At 37.6% G+C, this 23,107-nt stretch overlaps 1 protein-coding gene and 1 non-coding gene across 2 annotated transcripts in view; both read right to left on the reverse strand.

Moving 5' to 3' along the window:
• The window catches only part of LOC114248318 (polypeptide N-acetylgalactosaminyltransferase 2), a 116,141-nt gene that overhangs the window by 33,162 nt on the left and 59,872 nt on the right, over positions 1–23,107 (reverse strand). Inside the window, exons 2-4 of the mRNA XM_089732118.1 lie at positions 10,472–10,713; positions 3,449–3,547; positions 1,708–1,775 (exon numbers count right to left, since the gene is read on the reverse strand). Of these exons, the coding sequence (XP_089588244.1) occupies positions 1,708–1,775; positions 3,449–3,547; positions 10,472–10,713 (409 nt within the window). The remainder of the gene's footprint in view (positions 1–1,707; positions 1,776–3,448; positions 3,548–10,471; positions 10,714–23,107) is intronic.
• On the reverse strand, positions 14,033–14,139 carry LOC149501849 (U6 spliceosomal RNA). Its single transcript, XR_016324042.1, has one exon. It is a non-coding gene; the product is annotated as a U6 spliceosomal RNA (small nuclear RNA).

Raw genomic sequence — 23,107 nt, forward strand, 5'->3', positions numbered from 1 at the left:
CCCAAGACGTCCTACCACCAGTAGAGGGCAGTCCCGTAAGATGGTCGGCCAAAATTCGATCTTGTCTGGACATCAAGCTCCACGATGCTCTCTACGAGGCCTTTTTTTTTTCCTACCTATGCTGATAGCCTTGAGAGGCTATTTCAGCTTCACCCTAACGTTAGTAGGTGAGCTCGCGGGGCTCAACCGGAGAGTTGCTAACACTGACCCTAGCAAGAGCAGTGCTTCGCAGAATCTACCACCGGATCGGAAACGCGACCCACTGAGAAGATCCGGCGAGAAACTCAGTGGGCTGTGTCTATGGGTTAGTTCGCTCGTCGAGCCCTTCGTCGCAAGCGACGGGTTTGACTAGGACGGTGACCGGTGCTTGTGGTGCCTAAAAGCACCGTTAATGGATCAGGAGGATCCGTAATGATGTGCTTTGGGCGACGTCGACGGTTTACCATTCGGTCTACTGGGCCGGGTATGTAATTTCCAGCGGCTACGATGAGAGGGTTCTCATGTCGTGCCGCCTTCTCAAAATGGCGCAGCGATGCCGACTGCAGATACTTACTAACTGAATCGAGCTCCAGGTCATCGTGGAGGCGAGGCCATGGATCGCCGGATAGCAATTGTACATGAGATAATGATGCAGCTGAGAAGTCATGACCCTCAGTAATGAGAGAGCGACATAAGGAGTAGGTAAAACGAATGGAATATTTTATTTTTATTTTTTATTGCTAGATGGGTGGACGAGCTCGCAGCCCACCTAGTGTTAAGTGGTTACTGGAGCCCATAGACATTTACGACGTAAATGCGCCACCCACCTCGAGATATAAGTTCTAAGGTCTCAAGTATAGTTACAACGGCTGCCCCACCCTTCAAACCGAAACGCATTACTGCTTCACGGCAGAAATAGTCAGGGTGGTGGTACCCACTCGCGCGAACTCACAAGAGGTCCTACCACCAGTAAAATAAAAACAAAGTTAGAGCGTTTTCAAACATGCGATTGGTGAAAGAGACAATCTTAGTATCGTTTGATTTGATTTGCTTTGAATTTATTGTGTGTATAAAGATTTACAGATTTGTTTTAATTTCATACTTTTCTGTTACCAATTATGCTGTATCATTGATTATGTGGTGCAGTATTTAGTGAATTCAGGGCTTTTGGTTTCGATTTCAACAGTTCAACAGCTTTTAGTGTACACGAATAGATTTGATCCTATATAAATACTAGGGACCCGCCCTCGCTTCGCTTCGGAAACATTAAATTTTATTATTGATAGCTAAGTCCCGCGATGTTACACGCGGTTATTGTCTAAAAAAGTAGCCTGAGTTACTCCTTATACCTATCAGCTACCTATCAGTGAAAGTCTCGTCAAAATCGGTTCAGCCGTTCCAGAGATTAGCCGGAACAAACAGACAGACAAACAGACTGACAAAAATTGTAAAAAATGTTGTTTTGGTGTTTGTATCGTAAATATATTTATATACGTGTAGCAAAAAGCGGATATTTCAATATTACAAACAGACACTCCAATTTTATTTATATGTACAGATGTTTGTCAGTTCTGGGAAAAACCTGATTTGAGGCCAGATAAACGTGTGAGATATCTATCAAATTATTTATTTATAGATATATATTTTATTTTATTTTTTCAGTTACTTGTTTAATGTAGAACGAACAAATACTAATTCCTATTTTTTTTTTAAATAATGCACACTTACGGTTATCACTGAAGTCGTCAACCAGTATAATTTCTTTGATGAGACGTTCGGGACTTCTGTTCAGAACGCTGTAATGTGAATAAAACTCATTATCATTACGTCATATGTGGTCATAAGGTCAAAATCGTCGCTTAGCTAACAGTAGCGCGCTGGTCAAATTTGCTTATCATTAACTCTTTTTCTACATCGTTCCCTCACTACTGAGGATCGCAACCACATGTGCCGTTATTCCACTGTGTTGGATTATGGGCGGCATGGACCGCATGCTACAGACTACAACCAAGTGCTTCTCTTAGTAGACCTGACCATCTGGCTGGTGTTTTATTCTATCATTAATAAAAACAACTAAACATTTAATTAAGGATATGTATCTAATATTTATATGTGCGGATCTGGTCAGTTCAACGTGTGGGGTTTCTACCTCGTGATCTTCTTCCGTCTACTTTTCTAGTGTTCATAGGAGCAAATGGCGTAGAATGATCCAGAATAAACTCACACACGACCTTCAGTATTGAGGAAAACGAAGCGAGAAAAAGTGTGATGTCTGCATAAATAGCTAATAGGTATATCGTATCGGTTACCCAAGCGACGAAATGTGTGTTTATTTAGTTCCACGCAAATAAAGTATGTAAATAAACAAATTTTTAACAAAATCCAGTTCTAATATTAATATCAGATAACACACAGCCAAGCTACAACAAGTCGTCGTGGCCTAACGGATAAGACGTCCGGTGCATTCGTGTTGAGCGATGCACTGATGTTCGAATCTCAGGCGGGTACCAATTTTTCTAATGAAATACGTACTCAACAAATGTTCACGATTGACTTCCACGGTGAAGGAATAACATCGTGTAATAAAAATGAAACCCGCAAAATTATAATTTGCGTAATTACTGGTGGTAGGACCTCTTGTGAGTCCGCGCGGATAGGTACCACCGCCCTGCCTATTTCTGCCGTGAAGCAGTAATGCGTTTCGGTTTGAAGGGTGGGGCAGCCGTTGTAACTATACTGAGACCTTAGAACTTATATCTCAAGGTGGGTGGCGCATTTACGTTGTGGATGTCTATGGGCTCCAGTAACCACTTAACACCAGGTGAGCTGTGAGCTCGTCCACCCATCTAAGCAATAATAAAAAAAAAAGCTAGGTCGGAGTTAGCTAGTTAATACAATAATACATTAGAAACGATTACCGTAACTTCTTTCATTACTTATCGAGGTGTGAAAAGCTACTTGGTTTAAGCGTCATTTCTATTAATATGCATTAATCTTTTTTTACTGGTGGTAGGAGGACCTCTTGTGAGTCCGCGCGGGTAGGTACCACCGCCCTGCTTGTTTCTGCCGTGAAGCAGTAATGTGTTTCGATTTGAAGGGTGAGGTAGCCGTTGTAACGATACTGAGATCTTAGAACTTATATATCAAGGTGGGTGGCGCATTTACGTTGTAGATGTCCATGGGCTCCAGTAACCACTTAACACCAGGCGGGCTGTGTGCTCGTCCACCCATCTAAGCAACTGAAATAAAACGCTTTATTTGGTATTAGCATGAACAGTTCGATGTTTTTAATTTTTACTTTAATTAAGATTACCACATCCAACTAACTGAAGAAGTTTTTTAAGAGATTTTTTTCAAATTTTTTACTTTAATTGGCTCTCCTGTAAATTGCCAAAATGTCGCTTAAACCAAATAGCTTTTTGCCTCTTGTTTTAATAATAAACTTATTTATATTAACACATTTATTTACCTGACGATGGTTCTGAGTAATGTAGACCTTGCTTCGTTGTGGAAGGTGATAATGACGCTGGTCTCTGGAAGATCTTCATCGTATTTCTTGAGACGGCACCTTACAAACAGAAAGCACATTATTATTAATTCTGTTTTGCGCCAGATTCACCTTCGATTGCATTTAGAATATTAACTAACTAGCTTTTGCCCGCGACTCTGTCCGCGTGGAATAGCTACTTTGGCATAACGCTAAATTTTACCCCCACTTTAGTTACATAGAAAGTGAAAATATTTTTGAATTATAGAATGTTAAGGAGCTATTAAAACCCCAATTTTGAAAATGCTCCACTTGTATTGGCCTGACCGTGATGTTATATAGCCTATTGCCTTTCTCAATAAACGGGTTATCTAACATTGAAAGAATTTTTCAAATCGGACCAGTAGTTCCTGAGATTAGCGCCTTCAAACAAACAAACTCTTTAGCTTTATAATATTAGTATAGATTTCAATGAAATATTGTAATATTACTATAGTAATATATATATATATTATTATAGGCTATTAACTGCAAATTCAATTTTCCTAATTTCAAACTCAATGACTTTAAGGCATTTGATTGATACGTGTATCTTTTGCGTTTTCTCCTTTTTTTTGTTGTTTTTAGTTTTGTTAATTTTAAAAGATTAATAAATAAAAATGTTGAGCTTGGAATAGAAATTGGTGTTTATTGATGATTTGATATTTACAAAATTTAATTTGACGTTTATAAAATTGAATTTGAAGTATATAAATTTAATTTGAGGCTAATCTCTATATATAAAAATGAATTGCTGTTCGTTAGTCTCGCTAAAACTCGAGAACGGCTGAACCGATTTGGCTAATTTTGGTCTTGAATTATTTGTGAAGTCCAGAGAAGGTTTAAAAGGTGAAAAAATATGAAAGTGCTCGGAATTATATAAAAACAAACAATTTTGTTTTTCCTTTGATGTGTCCCCCCTGTCGGACGGATTCCTTTTGCTTTTTTTAAGTTTATTTTATACAAAAGTTTAGGTCTTTTATTTGTCGATTGAGGCACTACGAAGTCTGCCGGGTCAGCTAGTAACCTATATAAATATGACACGGTTCGTTTAAAATATATACACATGCTTGTCATCAATGTAATGATTTCTGTAACACATTCTCATGTTTTTGCCGGTGACAGGTCGTCTCGTGAGCCCGCACTAGTGGGTGCGACCATCCTACCTATTTCTATCGTGAAGCAGTCGTTGTACTGTAAAAATTAGAATTCATGTCTCAAGATAGGCGGCGGCATTATCGTGGTTAATTTCTATGGGCTCTGCTGACCGCTTAACACCGGGTGTGACGTGATTTCTTCTACCCATTTTAGAAATAAAAGAGAAAGTGAGTAAGTTAATGTAGCCTCATTAATTCTTAAGAGATTTGCAAAGTTTCCAAGTTGCCATGATGTGTCAGAGTGAGGTCGGGGTCCAAGTTATAGTCGCTGTTCACATAAGAATAGATTACAATTTACAACGCGAATACCAATTGCATTAGGTTAGGTAACAAAAATGAAACCCGCAAAATTATAATTTGCGTAATTACTGGTGGTAGGACCTCTTGTGAGTCCGCGCGGGTGGGTACCGCCACCCTGCCTATTTCTGCCGTGAAGCAGTAATGCGTTTCGGTTTGAAGGGTGGGGCAGCCGTCGTTACTATACTTGAGATCTTAGAACTTGTATCTCAAGGTGGGTGGCGCATTTACGTTGTGGATGTCTATGGGCTCCAGTAACCACTTAACATCAGGTGGGCTGTGAGCTCGTCCAACCATCTAAGCAATAAAAAAAAAAAAAAAAAAGGTAGTTGAAAGAACCGTAATTACTTCGAGAGAGAAATAGAATGTTTTATGTACCTGTACATACTTTATATAAGTACTTCGGACACGTGGCCCGACAAAATCCTGAGAACTTGGAAAAATTAACAGTTGTAGGTCACGTGGAAGGAAAGAGAAGTCGAGGAAGATTGCCAACCAGGTGGATGTACATTATCAAGGAGGCCACAAACACCAGCGTCCCGGGCGCCATTAAGCAGGCCGAATGCAGGCAACATTGGAGGAAGCTAGTGCAAGAACTGGACCAAGGTGGTCACGACCCTCAGTAATGAGGAAACGACAAAGAAGAAGAGAAGAAGACATACAGATTGACAATATGGTACATACTTGAAATTCGGTTGGTTGATAATCGCATCATAGAAGGAAACTCTGACCTTGGCCATTCTTAAAATATGTGTAATCATCCAAATATTTACCTTAGAATATTTGTAATTATCCAAATGAGGTTCTTATGGGCTGCCCATATAATAACATATCATTACAACATCGGGGGATCTAGTGTTAAAAGCAAAAAAAAAACGATCTATATTTGTTTTGCAAATCTAACTCAACGTGGAATTTCTTGGCAAGAAACTGATCACAAAAGACAGCAAACTCTTTTTTGAATTTTCCACTGGTCATTCACACGTTTCAGAAAATAAATACACATTGCTTCTAAAACGACATCGAAGGTGAATGTATAATCGTAAAGATTAATGTTAGTACTAACGTTTGAGATAACAATTAAAGCTACATTCATGAAGCAATTTAGAAATCATTGTTTTGAAGTTACATACAAAAACCTTGAGTTTGGCAGAAGAGTAATTGGTTTAATAAAACATTAGAATGTTCGTTTTTATTTTATTTATGTTTTTAGGTGCAACTTTGTAGTTTTGACAAAAAACCGACGGCAAATCTGATGAGGAAGATTGATCTGCTGAGATTATTATAGGAGCTATAAATAACATGGCAGATCTCGTTCTAAATGAATGTTCCTTAGAGCCTGGAGCACCAATTTTTTTATCGTTCCCTCTTTTGCGTGGGAAGTCTCAATCCCTACTGCTTCTATTATTTTAGTTAGCTGATACCAGACAAATTAGTTTAACCTTTGGGTTATTTTCCGTGGTATCTTAATTGTTTAATCTCTACTCTAGTCGCTGGCTTCTAGTACCTGGCTTTAGGCAGGATTCAGATGAGCTGCAGAGTTCAGAGGACTATCTATAAATATAACTGTAGTGGTGGGATTTGTGGCGACTTCATGGTATTTTCAGGAAATGCTACAAGCAACTGCTCCTCATCATCTGACCGCGGTCGAAGTAAGTATTCTAACGCTTGATCCAATTCAAACACCCACTAATTCCTTGAACGATCCTGATTTTATAATGTATTCTTTTCTATAATGAATTCTCTTAACGCCGATGCTAAACTAAAACCTGCTATATGCACTTTTGGAGATTCGACAGTTTGAATCATATCATGAATTGTTTAACCAAATTTTCATATATGAAAAAGAAAGATTTCCAAATAGCAGATATTGGTTTGACGAAGCGAATTATTTAATCCTACATTAAGCAAATGTACCGTCAGTTAATTTGCCCGTGGATCGAGCCAACATTACCTATGTAGTCATACGCGTAACTGTGTTATGAAATGTCACGTTTGTGTGGCGACCTCTGCATCTTGTTGACCTTACGCTGATAATGGAGGTCAGTTCACTGCCTTAAAAGTAGCTTTCATTATATTTTGGATCACTTTGGAAAAATAACCAAATATATTGGTAGTTATTAATATAGGTATATTTTAATATCTCACTACTACTAAGTCAAATATTTTATTAAATTTTAAATTTTTATTGCCTAGATGGGTGGACGAGCTCACTAGCTCACGGGTACATCTGGTTTTAAGTGGTTACCGGAGCCCATAGACATCTAAAACGTAAATGCCGCCACCCACCTCGAGACATGAGTCCTCCTCCACCTTCAGTAGATCGCTCATTGCTGAGCATCGTAATGCGCCACATGTGACCTTTTTTTGTAATTTGTAGCCACTTAGACACGTAGACATGAGTTCTAAGGTCTCCGTTTTTAGAGTACAACGATTGCTCTACCCTTCAAACCGAAACGCATTACTGCTTCACGGCAAAAATAGGCTACCCGTGCAGACTCACAAAACGTCCAACCACCAGTCAATTATAGTTATCCATTAAAGATTAAAGGATCTAATCCCTTTTCTAATTATACTAGCTAATATTTTTTCAAATAATACGTCCTTAAATTAATCATAAATGATAATACTTTACGAGTATTAACACTTCACAAAGAAATTCTCGACAAATGCTTCCTCAAATGCGGCGTCAGTTAAAACATTTAAAACTATTTAGGTCAATTTATGACATTAATTAGCACATGCAAGTGAACAGCTACACTTAAGGAGCATCAGTGTCAGAAAAGTCAATAGATATTATGAGGTTGCGGACTTGTTCTGAACGTCAAATACCAGTATTCAAACTAAAACAGTCTATAGTTTTACGAGTATTGATACACGTCACCATGAGAACTATGTGAAATCGATCAAACATGAGTGAGAAAATATATAAGTAATAGCCTTTGCCCGCGACTCAGTCCGCGTGGAATAGTTATATTACTTGGGCATAACGCTAAATTTTACCCCTCACTTCATTTACGAAGAAAGTGAAAATATTTTTGAATTATAGTATGTTAAGGGGCTATTTAAACCTCTATTTTGAAACATTCTCTATTGGTTCTTCACTTGTATTGGTCTTACCGTGACTATAGCCTTCCTCGATAAATGGGCTATCTAACACTGAAAGAATTTTCAAAAAGGACCAGTAGTTTTTGAGATTAGCGCGTTCAAACCAAAAAAGCAAACTCTTCAGCTTTATAATATTAGTATAGATAACTTTTACCAAAATCCTAAAGATCTATTTAACTGAGTTGGTGATGTGTGACGAACAGGCTCATTTGATCTTTATCTGGGTGCTCATTATCTATTTATGTATAATATATTAAAACTATTATAAGCACATTTATCAGTCTCTGATACCCATAAGACAGGGAATCTTAAAGTGAGGCCGAATGACCGTGTCTGATTTGTACCAAATTATTATTATTATCTATTCTCAATATATGAGAGGTTTGGATTATTTTTTTATATAACACAACACAAACATTTAAGTTTGAATGTTTTTATTGATGGTTTAGTTTGAAGGTTTTTGTGATTCGTTTAATGGAAATGAGCTATTTTGCATCAGTTAGCGAGTGGAACTCAAAGCCCATTGAGACAAGATATGGTGGGCGAAAGGAATATCTAAGGTATCATCCGCTACTAGGAGTCGTTACGCAAATTTAGCACAAATTAAATATTTTATTTTGCTAACGTCATTGCGACAAATTCGTAGTGAGATTTTGCTTTATTGGTCAACTAGCTGTACCCGTCCGCTTCGCTGGGCATTTAAAATTAACATTATTATTTCTCACCCCCACAAAGATTCTCATCATTAACGCCCCTGTAACTGGTGTAGGGAGTCCAACACTCATATAAATATTAGCCTGTCCATTAATTACATATATTTTCTACATGGATACCAAGTTTCAAGTCAATGGGATGCATGGTCCAGTAGTTATAACGGAACATCCGTAAAAACCACTGTAGATTTATATATTAGTATAGATAGCGCTCCACCAATCCAATGGTGCACATCGGACATCATATTACTATATAAAAAAGGAAACCCCCTCGATATCAGCAACTATAGACCAATTAGCTTACTGGCAAATATATACAAAATCTTCTCATCCATAATTCTTAAACGCATTACACAAGAGATTGAAAAGGCACAACCAATAGAACAAGCTGGCTTTCGTTCTGGGTTTAGCACACTAGACCATATACAGGCACTAAAACAAGTTATAGAAAAATACGAAGAGTTTAATAAGCCACTCTATCTAGGTTTTATCGACTACAGCAAAGCCTTTGACAGCATAAGCCACAACTCTATATGGAAATCACTAAAGAAATTAAACATAAATTCAAAATATATAAATATATATACAACAACAGCATAAGTTATGTGAAGCTAGAATCTAGAGGTGATACAATTAATATTGAAAGAGGAGTCAGACAGGGGGACCCCCTGTCACCTAAGCTGTTTAACGCGGTTCTAGAAGATGTATTTCGAAACACAGACTGGAAAAAAAGGAGGTATAAAAATAAACAACAGGTATCTAAGCCATCTCAGATTTGCGGACGACATAGTTATGCTGTCTGAAACAGCAAATGAATTACAAGATATGCTCCACTCTCTTGTTCAAGCGAGCTCACAAGTAGGATTAGAGATGAATGCTACAAAAACCAAAATCATGACAAACAGCGTAGAACGACCCATCAATGTAAAAGGAAAAAACTATAGAATATGTCTACAGTTAAATCTACCTAGGCAAACAAATATCATTTTTAAAAGCGCACAATGAAGACGAAATTGAAAGAAGAACAAACATAGCCTGGAAGAAATGTTGGTCACTCAGAGAAATTTTAAAAGGAGACTACTCAATAAACCTTAAGAAAACTGTATTAGACACCTGTATACTGCCTTGTCTACTGTATGGCTGCCAAACTTGGGTATACACGACAAGAGCAAAACAAAGAATCACAACAACACAAAGAGCTATGGAGAGAAGTATCCTAAACATAAGAAAAATTCAAAAAGTCAGGAGCAAAGTAATAAGACAGAAAACAAAGATAACAGATGCCCTCACACAAGCTCTAAAATTCAAATGGCAGTGGGCAGGTCACGTATTGAGATACACAGATACCAGGTGGACAGGCAACACTACAATCTGGAAAGGGCCAATTGGCAAAAGAAGGGTAGGGAGACCGAAAAGACGATGGGCTGACGACATAACCGAAATAATAGGAAAGGACTGGCAAACGATCGGCAAGGACAGAGATCAGTGGAAAGGACTGGAGGAGGCCTTCACCCGAGGAGGGGTCCATATCCAATAACAAAAATTAACTCGTACTAACATTTAGACAATAAGCATTCATAACTAACTAAACACTAACAAATAAATACCACATTTCAAATGAAAGTTCAGGATAAGGAAATACAGGCTTTTTTTTTTTTTTTTTATAGTTAGCACTGAAAATATTTACGTACATAGGATTCCTTGTATCCGGTATAACGCGATTACTGGGCAGATTATCGGATGCGGCCTGATTGAATCTGTTCTTGATGTAGGGATCAGAGTCTTTCGATCCTCCGGCGACATAGCCCAGCTCATCGAAATAAGCTTTCCTGGTGCTCCCGGGTTCGTACGTTATCTCCGGCGATGCTGGACTACTTTCGGGTTCGTCCACGTCAGAGTGCTGTTTTATTAGTCTTAATGCTATGTTTTCTTCCTGTAACAAAGAAAATTTCCGGTGAGTAAATCTACTGGTGGTAGGACCTCTTGTGAGTCCGCACGGGTAGGTACCACCGCCCTGTATATTTCTGCCGTGAAGCAGTAATGCGTTTCGGCTTGAAGGGTGGGGTAGCCGTTGTAACTATACTGAGACTTTAGAATTTATATCTCAAGGTGGTTATAGATGTCTGGGGACTCCAGTAACCACCTAATAACCAGGTGGGCTGTGAGCTCGTCCACCCATGTAAGCAATAAAAAAAACTTACTATCAGGTGGACCATGACTGTGATCATCCATATAAGCAAAAAAAATGATCAAATTGTTTATTCCAGCATAAAATGAAATTAAATTGAAGATTGTTTTAGAAATTATTTAATAGAGCTTAAAATAGAATAACCATATTTTTTTCGATAAAGTGATTTGATACGAAAGCACTGTAAAATTTAATATTTGTGTTACCACGCACCTTATCTGGTAAGAACATAATGATTGCATTCTTTACTACTAAGCTGGATGGACAAGTATAAATATAGTAGCACATCCGGTTACTATTACTGCTATAGATAATGAGCAATTGCCCCTTAATATCCCTGTCTGTCTCCTTAAATAAGCATCACTCTATTTCTTCTCGTGATTGTAGTTAAAGGCTTGAAATGAGACGAACTTTTGAAATTAAAACGATTACGAAAAATTATCATGTAAAATAAACTGAGATTAATGAAGAAACTCAACAAGCTATAAATTAATTATTAAAATTCGCAATAACATTAAAAATTCAATGTCGCCCAAAAATTAATAGTCGATCAATATTCGAAATTACAAAATTTCCATATTCCTCTGAGCTCTGAAACCAGTTTTTTTTTTGTTTACAACACGATATTTTAGTTTTATTCATGTTATAGTGTGATGATGATAGTGAGACGATATGTCAAGGTCAGAGAAACGGCCGGTGTGAAGATCGCGCGAGGTCTTTAACAAAACCACGTATGTTAAAATGTATGTGGCTTTGATTTTAACGTGATTTTAACGCCTGCGTGTACCGAACAGAGATTGTTTGATCCATAGACACAGCACACTGAGTTTCTCGCCGGATCTTTTCAGTGGGGCCCGATTCCGATCCGGTCGTAGATTCTGCGAAGCTCTTGCTAGGGCTAGTGTTAGCAAATTCTCTCAGGTTGAGACCGTGAGCTCACCTATCCGTCGGCGTAGTTTGAATAGCTTCCTAACCTACCAGCAAATAGGAATACGAATTTTATTTGTTTCTTATTCTACCCCCAAATCCTCTAATGTCAGTTGAGACGATAGAATCTGGTTGACATATCGCGTTCACCAATAGACCACTATCTATCCGTCCTTCCGTAAGTTCGAAATAATTCGCCATATTCCCATTTCCGGTTAGGGTTTTGCATAACTCCTCACGGGCAGTTTATCTTAGTCAAGTTACTCCTTTTCTTTGTTCTTGTTCTGTTGTTGTTGTAGTTTAGTTATACGTTCTTTACTTTTTGTACGTGTTCCGTTCTACTAGGGTATTCAAGTTATGTTGTTTATAGGTTCCCTTGCTGCTTAAATTATTCTGGATGGACCGAAGTATATTGGGCCTGTGTACTTACGTTAAAAAACGTAACTGATTTTTAATATATACGGATTAGCTTTCGGAAATGCCTACATCGGGCAAACCTTTGTATGATTGACAGGTTTGTTATCCCTTTGTCTGGGTGCTCATTATCTACATATATGTATATATTTAAGTGAATATAAGTATGTATATCAGCCTTTAGTACCCATAACACGGGGAATTTTAATTTAGGGCCAGACGACCATGCGTAATTTGTCCATGTTATTTATTATATAAATATTATTTTTAACCGATTTTTATATTCAAATATTTTTTTCAATGGAATTGCTATTTTAGAGAAATAGTTGATACACGAACATGAAATAGAATTGTAACAAAAAAATTATAATAGCATGTATATAATAAAAGGTGGTGATAGTGTCCAATTGATAAATCATGCAATTTTTTTTCAAAAATCTCCTTTTCGTATTTTTGCGGGTGCTATTAATTGAATGACCTCTGGGCTTACATAGTCCGATGGCCAGAATTCGCTAGTTTACCTAAAGGCTGAACTGATAAAAGCATAAACAAAGAGAATTGTAGAATATATTAATGTGTTTTTATTGTTCAACAAGCCACTTATGCTCAATGTAGTCAAATCCCAAAGCGTTCTCGACCCGAACGCCAGTCCGTCTTGGATGTCAGCCAGACATTATGAATGTTTGAAAATATCTATTGTTTATTCACAAAGGAAATATCTGTACTATTACTATGAATAAGTAATATAATGTTAAGCTTGCTGTGAGAATATGCTTTGATGTATAATAAGTTTTGGATATGATGAAACTTGGTGTTGAAATGGTACGGATTGGGTGGTGATTGAGGGGGCGGTTCGGTTCTCTGCCACTCCAACACCTCCCAAAAGGAAGGGAAAGGGGAAAAGGAAAGATGGAAGAGATTTCTGGTACAAAAAGAAGTACGTTACAAAGAGTTTTCGTGTAGGCTGTTTAGAATTATACCGGCAACCACCAGTATATACTCATATCGGCATATCGGCTCATATACATTTAACGGCCGTCTGGTGTAGTGGTAAGTGACATGGTCACTACACAAGGGGGTTGCGGGTTCGAATCCCGCCAAAGGAAGATATTTGTATGATAAATATAAATGTCTTTCCAGGGTTGTGGGTGTATATTAAATATATGTATGTGTATAATAAAAATATTATATTTATTTCCGTTATCTGGTACCTGTAACACAAGTTCTTTACGAACTTAGCACGGGACCAGTTAACGTGGCGTGATTGTTAGTAAATATTTAAATTTATTTATTTATTTATTTATTTATTATATCAAAAAAATAATTATGAATTTTATGTTTGTATTTTAAAATTTTGTATGTAATATTAATTCCGATTCATCAAAATTACAAATAGAAACAATACGATCTTACCACTACAATCCGAATTCAAATGAATTAAGAAAAAAGTCATAGTAGGGCAATTTTTTTTTCATATCTTTTTTTTATATTGCCCTTGTAGGCAGACGAGCATACGGCCCACCTGATGGTGAGTGGTAACCGTCACCCATGACTTCAGCAATGCCAGGGGCAGAGCCAAACCGCTGCGTACCGTTGCTGATAGCCTTGAGAGGCTATTTCAGCCTCGCCCTAACATGTAGGTGAGCTCACGGGGCTCAAACCGGATTATTGCTAATACTGGCTCTAGCAAGAGCAGTGCTTCGCAGAATCTACCACAGGATTTAAAAATGTGGAACTCCTCAAGATTTTGCGTGTCATCTTTGCGCAGGGGCCATGCTTATCTTCTCTGTATCGTTCCAATTTTAGTATATGTACTGCCGAAGCAAGTACATATGGCAATAACGTATATATGTATGTATCGCCTCCCGTACGAAATAGCACGAATTAAATTATAACTATTCTAATGATACGCACATTTTTACCTAATACGACAGTGGTTCGTGATGGTTCGTTGATTCTACTTATAGCTTTGAGGAGTCCCTTACCATTTGTTTTTTTAGGTATTATACAAGAAAATAACGTTTTTGTAATCGAGTAATTTATTTTCTCTGGTTTTTTATCTGGCGTCCAGGAGTTTCCTTAATGAACATTTATTAAAAATGAAAAAAAAAAATTATAATGAATTTCCTAACTTATGCTAGTGGACTACAGCGTAGCTTGGGTCGTTTGCATTGCCCATTATAAGTGCTTATTTGTTATTTATTATATTTATTATTATTATATGCCTCGTCTTCGATGGTAATAGAGAACCTAGTTTGTAGTAGTATATAGTAGGGATTCGTCCTGCGTTTATTTCTAATTATACATTAATAAAATGTAATTGTTTAGATTTAAAAGTATATTTTTAAAGCTAGCGGTAATACATTATCTAAAAAATTAGGCATCCGTGAGCTCAATCTCAAATTTCCATACTATATCAACTGGTAAAGACGATCTCTGATGCTATTCTCTAAAATATCGTTTACAGTTTTTGAGCAAGCGCTCATAATTTAATATTGAATTATTTTATTATTATTTTGTTAATATTTTTGGACATACGATGTAAAACGGAAACAATTTATGTAACAATTTTTTCAAAACAACTATTTCAAAGTTGGATTCATGAAGACAATAATGACATACCCATAATATTTTATGCAAACATTTATTGTTAAGCACAGAAAGTAAAAAGAAAACAGTAGTAGTGGTTGGTTCTATGCAGCGTGAAGACAATTGGGTGATGCTCTCTTTGATCTAATGTATGTTGAATTGGTGTTATTTCACTGCGCGGCAAAGCATGTGTGAATTAGTCTAAATTATTTACAATTTCGTTTCTATTCTGAATCCGAATGTTACTTTAAGCTTGACAGTTTGGAAACAACTTTCCATTTTGTTATTTCCTTTTTTTATTGGATAGTTATGTGGCATGGGACGATATCATGACGCACCTGGTGTTAAGTGAATACCGGAGCCCATAGACATCTGGAACGTAAATACTGCCCACCATGAGGCAAGAGTTATACATTCTCAGTTTTATCAGTACAACTGCCCCACCCTTCAAACCGAAAGGCATTATTGCTTCACGGCAGAATAGTATGGTACCTGATGGTATATGTGCGGACACACAAGACGTCTTATCACCAGTAATTACGCAAATTATTATTTTGCGGGTTGATGCCACATTAGTCTGCCCTTTTTGATGCTGATGCAGCTGATACTGATATTATTGACCACCCTTGCTGGCTGATACTGATATTGCATCAGTTTGTATATATTGGACGCCGTTAAGTTCTGCTTTCGGCTATCTACTTCCACCTCAAGATGGCTAGTGCGATTAATTATTGAACGTATACGGTAGCTTGGCGTTAAGCAGAGAAAAAAAAAACGTGTGGCACTCGGGGACTGCTGCGGTAAAGCTATTGCATAGCACTTTTTATCAACTTATGCAATTATAATTTAGACAATAACAATTTAATATTATAACAATAATAAAATAAGACCACGTAAAATTAACTGTTCCCTTCACACTCATAAGCTAGACCGCGCGGGAGAGAGATGGGCAGACTTTTTATGATGCGCATGCAACGCGACGTCACGCCGCGCGCTTATTCACAAGCGCAACGTGTGAATGTGTTGAACGCGAGCTATATGGTAGGCGGAGTGGGGGGTGTTAGGTTTTATTTTCGTTACGGAATTTATTGATTCGGTTGCCGCGATAAAAGCTATGCAATAGCTTATAAACAGTGTCTTAATATTATTTTTATTGCATCGCTTATTTATTCAAGATTTTTTTTATGAATTACTGAATTCGAATGGGATAACGATATCAGAATTGCTTGAAATATATTTAATTGTTTATTATTAATACTAAGAAAATCATAACTTATTTTGATCGAGCGTATGCTTGCGTGGGTAGCATCATTTTGCAAATATCCACGAATACAAATCATCTATAAATTTGGAACAAGCGAGATTTTTCTTACATTCTTTGAATTAAACATTAGTTTGGAATGCACTTTCTATAATGTTTTTGTTGTGCAACATTTATTTCTGTTTTTGTTATTATATAATAGATTTTCGGACTATTTGTATATTTGCTCATGATTTAAAAACTTCGTCGGTGATGTAATTTCTATTCATCCCTTCAATGTTTTTTTTTATTTATAGCTAAGATTGATGAAAGAGCTCATCTACTACTTTGCGGGTTTGATTTTTGTGTACGATATTATTCCTTCATCGTTGAAGTTAATCGTAGATATTTCCAAAAAACGTATTTCATTAAAAAAATTATACCTCCTGGCAGGATTCGAACACCAGCACTGTTGCGTCGCTCGAGATTGAATGCACCGGGCGTCTTATCTTTAAGGCTACGATGATTCCAAATTTTTGTAAGTATTACCTACATCTGTTTACATATTGAGGAATGAAAAGCTATTTGGTTTAAGCGACATTTCGTCTAATACGCGAAATTTATCTTTGTAATTAAAGGTGCATTTTATTTGCTATCAGCATCAACAGTTCATAATGTTCACAGCATTATAATGGGCAAAGTGGACGGAAAGAGACGTGCTGGGCGAAGAAAGAAGTCATGGCTCCGGAATATCCGGGAGTGGACCGGTATTGCCTCTGTCGAACAGCTGTTCCGGCTGGCTGCTGACAGAAATGAATCCAGGAAGCTAACGGCCAACCTTCAGGATTGAAGAGGCACTGGAAGAAGAAGAAGAATCAACAGTTCGATGTTTTTAGTTGAACTTCAATTAAGTTTAGCTCATTCAAATAGCTGAAGAAGTTTTATTTTTGTAATGATATGTATTCTAAATTTTATTCCACTTTTCCAAACTTTAACGGCTCTCCTGTAAAGTTGCAAAAGTGTCGCTTAAGGAAAATATCATTTAACTCCTCGATATAAACCTAAAATTCATCTCTACATATAAATTGTAGTTGCTGTATGTAGGGTCATTATTTCGAATACACCACGCCGATGCAGACCGGGTTTTAAATTCAATTAAGCATGGTAATACCGGCCGAGCGTTACCAGGAACCTGTACTAACAAGTTTGTTGCATAGTGAAAGTCTTCTAAGCACCAATTAACTTGTACAAAATTGACGTTATCCTTAGCGTCGTTACTTCGATGCGGACTTATAGAAATTAACGTAATTTCTAATCTATATAATAAATTAGAGAAAAATTTGAGAAACGTTTTCTCCTATGCTTGTCAAATTTTTTTTATTTGTTATTCCCATTTAGTCACTATTCTAGTTATCAAATATATACGATAAGAGTATTTGGGCGACGTTTGATCGACTGGAATGAGTGTCCCGCCTACGTATCTCTGTAACGTACTCAAATTTTCAATGCGAAAGCCACATTAAATTACTTATATTGAAATTAAAATTCAAATATCAAAATCGTTCGGAGCTGGAGATTATCCAAATATGATGTTTTGGGTAAATTCCAGAACAAATATAATAATATGTACCTAGTCACTGTTTCTCAGTGTTCTCAAACTTATAGTCAACCACAACTCTTAAGCATAGTTATTTTAAAGTACACATTTGAATATCAAATTGTGATATAATTATTTTTTTTCGCGGAAAATTCTAGAGCAATTCCAAATTCAAAACCAAATAACCGGCGCGGCTGTCCAAAAAGAATGTCTTACAAAATTTTAAAAAGAAATTCAGGAGGGAACACACGTCTTCTTTTTACGTTTTGGAACGCGCGTTACAGTTTAACTTTTCTGTTACACTATCCCTACGTGCTAACTTTGTGTAGATTACGTGATTCTGTGTCTTTATTGCAAAGCTTCGAGTGTTTCACTTTTTGGAGATAAGCCAAGTAGTACGTGGTTAACTTATATAAATAAAAATGAAGTGAAACTTTGAGCTGTTTGTAAAAAAAAACACGGCTAAGGCTAATGATTTTTAAGTGAACGGTCAAAATTTATCTCTGGATACTTTCGGTAATAGCGTGCTTGTATGAATTACTAAATGATCTTCATTACCCTTACCGAATTATAATAACACTTCTGTTATGTTGTTTCAGTTACATTTAGCGTTAATTGAGAAAATTGAAAAAGCGATTTATTCCTCCGTCATCTTTGCGAAAGAAATTGTAGCAAACGAGGCTTGTGGAGAGTATTAAGCAGTAGGCAGCGGCTTGGCTCTGCTCCTGGCATTGCTGAAGTCCATGGGCGACGGTAACCACTCGCCATCAGGTGGGCCGTGTGTTCGTCTGCCTACAAGGGCAATAAAAAAAATGATTCATTGAAATTCAACCTCGAAATTTTAGTAACCACTCCCCATCAGGTGGGCCGTGTGTTCGTCTGCCTACAAGGGCAATAAAAAAAAATGATTCATTGAAATTCAACCTCGAAATTTTAGATCGGCATGTATGTATGTGAAGCCAATACAAATTTTACTTTAACTAAGTGCACTAATAAAATCTCAAAGCGCATTTTAAGATGAAAAGAAATTGTGAGTTTTTTTTTCTTTTCTAATTGGTTTTACGGCGCTAGTTAGATTCATTTCAAAGCTTATTGCGGTTGTTGTTGGCATTATCGGGTAGCATTCTGCCAAAGATAAAGTACGGTAAGGTAAAGTTAAGAATATGAAGGTAAAGATACGAAGGTACGTTGATAGGTAGCGTACGAACCTCTTATCAATTTAAACTCATTGATTTATAGCGATATTTGTTATAAAAAAAACCAACCGTCACTAACGAAACAATAAAACGTATTTTTTTCAAAAGAGCACGAATTTCAAAATTCGAATCGAATTCATCTGTGTACAGTGTAGTGCAATTGAAAGTACAAGTATACGTACGTACAGTGCAGTGAATAAGCGTATAATGTCGTGCACCACGACGCGTGACCGACTCGCTAGGTTATCGTTCGCGTTTAACTTCCCATCAAGTGTGCGAGGGCGGAGATAATACATGGTCTCTGAGACGGCATTTATTTTCAATAGCAACCGCTTTGAACGTACTCGGAATCAATGCTCCAACTATAATATACCTATATTTATGTAACAGTGAAAAAGATGTTGTTAAAACAACAGTGGGTCGCGATTCCGATCCCATGGTAGATTCTGCGAAGCGCTACGCTTGCTAGGGCTAGTATTACTGGTGGTAGGACCTCTTGTGAGTCCGCACGGGCAGGTACCACAACCCCGCCTATTTCTGCCGTGAAGCAGTAATGCGGTTTGAAGGGTAGTGTAGCCGTTGTCACTAAACTGAGACCATAGAACTTATGTCTAGCGGGTGGCGCATTTACGTTGTAGATGTCTATGGGCTCCAGTAACCACTTAACATCAGGTGGGCTGTGAACTTGTCCACTGACCTAAACAATAAGAAAAATTTAGCAAATTCTCTCAGGTTGAGCCCGTGAGCTCACTTACTCATCCGCGCGTAGCTGTAATAGCCTCTTAGGCTACCAGCGAATAGGTAGGAAAAAAGCGTGTTAATATGTTATATTGGTACGTTGCTTATCTGCAAATGTCGTTAGGCAAACGAGTGTTATAAAAGAAAATCGATATTACTTGTAAGAAATCGTGAGCTGGAACAAATAGTATAAGCTGAAACAAAATATTAATACAATTCTGCCTATTTCTAATGCGAAAAGTTACTATGCTTATTTTTTTATTTGAAGGGCGTGATTCGGTTGCTCTTGAGCCGCTATACAATACAAATGATTGCTTAAATCAGGTGGGCTGTGACTATCCGTGGCCATCTAGTTCAATATTAAAATGGATACAAAAAAAAGTACAGTTACTGATTTCTTAGCGCTACCAAAAACGACTGAGGCGCCAACGCGTTCGTTTTTTAAAAATCAGTTGACGTATGCGCCTGATCCGATCTACTGACCTACTAAAGCGACACAAAGCTACCTGACTATTGGTGAGTATTCGTTCACGTCACACTGTAGTGACCGAACGTTAGCAGGGACCGGATTCGGTGCGGTAACCTAGTGCCAAGGACGCAACTTTCACTATCACTGTAATTGGATTAGATCTCGGCAGCTCGCGTTCGTTATGCAATAATGAAATTAAAAAATTACGTACGTAGCACACGTATAATCTTTTGGTTTGGTGGTTGGTAAAAAAAAAAGATTGTATTATAAGCTGTAGTAGGTCTGACCGGCACTATGAACTAACGTTCGCCTTTCTAGTTCACTATGACTTTATTATCGGGTACACTACTTTCGCTCCCGATATGATATTATGTTTCTGTTGCTTCTTTTGTTTATTTTTTATTGCTTAGGTGCGTGGACGAGCTCACACCCCCCTGGTGTTAAATGGTTACTGGAGCCCATGGACATCCACAACATAAAAGCGCCACTCACCCCGAGACAAGTTCTAAGGTCTCAAGTATTGTTACAAAGGTTGCCTCACCTTTCAAACCGAAACGCATTACTGCTTCACGGTAGAAATAGGGAGGGTGGTACCCACCCGCGCGGACTCACAAGAGGTCCTACCACCAGTGGTTTGAAGTTCGAACACCAGCGGCATTTGTTTGGACACATCAACTCTGCCCCTGGCATTGTATCGTCACGGCCAATTAAGTGTCAAAGTCAACATACGTAATCTGACGCTTCACTGTTTACTTAAGATATTATTATGATCCCAAGCTTTTAGGACTCTTGACTTAGTTTTGTATTCGTATATTTTACAGAGTATGTCTTAGTTCAGTGTGCATATTGCTTGGACATCTTCTAACCATTGATGTCTATCTGTAATCTTTAGCAACCCTCTTTCAGTTATGACTGGCTGTGAGCTTTATCTGATCCTCCGTCTCATCTCTTGCCTTTTTCTGGTGCCTTTACCGTCTCTAGGGTAGCATTCAGTGATAATCATACTCCAAAATTTTTAGGTTCTTCGGAATATCATTCATGCCAACTTCATTTTAGTTGATCCACCTTTACAAGGTTTCTTCAATCTTTACATGGTACAACTTAAAGTATTTACTCATATTTTAATATCACTTGCATATTAAAAAGTAGTAGTAAAATACATATCTATGTATAAAATTATAAAATGATATGACAGTAGAATGGATATTGGGAATTATATTTGTATAAATATAAGTTAAGTAATCGTAGTCTCAACATAGGATTTTGTGTGTTCTAGGTACTAAACAAACATACAAGATAAAGGCGAATAATTCACGTGGTCTTTGTATGCCACGTGGTATACGAAATATCTTGATCAAAAATACTGCGTCCGTGTTCGTGCTTGCGTCCGGAAACCCTGACATAATAGACAAGGTCACCAGCTTAGATCAACAAGACGACAGGCAGACAAACAAACGAAAAATAGAATTTTCAGCCATATAAATAAATTAGAGAGAGAGAGAGAGTTGTTGCGGTGTACAACAATTTACATACACAAATGTATGTATGTAAATTGTTGTACAAATACAGGGTGGCCCATAAGTCCTTTGATATGAAAAAAAATTTATTAAAATAAAACTAATTACATTATGAATTAAATTTTTATTTACATAAAAAGCTTAAAAAACGGGAATTATTTTTTGAAAATAACATCTCCTAAATGTAATCCGTTGCGATCACGGCACTCTTGCAAACGACGTCTAAAATTGTCGATGACTGCGCGGCACGTCACTGCTGAAATGCTTGTCATTTCTCTGCGGATGTTTTCTTTTAGGGCCTCAATTGACCGCGGGTTTGTGTCGTATACTTTAGCCTTAAGGTAGCCCCACAAAAAAAAATCCATCGGGGTCAGATCTGGACTACGTGGAGGCCAGGAAATGTCTCCTCTCTTAGAGATAACTTTGCCAGGAAAAAGTTGACGGATAACGGGCATAGCAGTGTTAGAGGTGTGAGAAGTGGCCCCATCCTGTTGAAACCACGTCCTGGCATTAAAGCCTGAAAAGTTTTGCAATTCTGGTATGAAAAACTCTTCGATCATAGCCACATATCGCTCCGACGTAACAGTAACTGCGCGCCCTCTGCCATCCTCAAAGAAGTAAGGCCCTAGGATACCATGGGCTGACATAGCGGCCCAAACAGTCACTTTCGGACTATGTAAGGGCTTCTGATGCTTAAGTTTTGGATTGATGGGGCTCCAATAGCGGCAATTTTGTTTACTAACATGCCCGTTAAGATGGAAATGAGCCTCGTCAGAGAACATTATGTTATTGAAGGAAGTAAACCGATTCAACATTTCATTCGCATAATTTTGTCTTTGAATACCGTCAGTTTCCTATAATTCTTGAACCAACTGAATTTTGTAAGGGTGCATATGTAAATCTTTCTTCAAAATCCGTTGTAACGATGTCCTGGATACGTTTAATGCTCTGGCGCGCTTACGAGTTGACTGTGTCGGATTTTCGCGAATAGACTGTGTCACTGTGTCTATGTTTTGTTCCGTACGTGACGTCCTTGGGCGACCCAACCGCGGTTTATCTAACGTCGAACCGGTCTCCTCGAACTTAGCAACCCAGTTCTTAATCGTTTGAAGAGTTGGAGTGTCGTCAAAGTTGTGTAAACCTTTGTGTTCTCGAAATTTACGCCGCGCAACGGTTGCCGAATTGTCGTTTTTATAAAACTCGCGCACACAAAACGCACGGTCCGCTCCGGTAAAACGCTCCATCGCGACTAAATTCCCAGAAACCGAAGTTACTCCCCCCGCTTCCCCTGCACCGCTCACGCGCGCCCTGCTCGTTTTATTCAAATTTTACTTTTCAAAGGACTTATGGGCCACCCTGTACATTATTATAGAAAATATATACATAAAATAAACAGATATATACCGTTTACATACAATATGAACTATATAGCTAACTGATTTATATACCAAT

This window comes from Bombyx mandarina, chromosome 12 (assembly GCF_030267445.1).
Source record: "Bombyx mandarina strain Sakado chromosome 12, ASM3026744v2".
Taxonomy (NCBI): domain Eukaryota; kingdom Metazoa; phylum Arthropoda; class Insecta; order Lepidoptera; family Bombycidae; genus Bombyx; species Bombyx mandarina.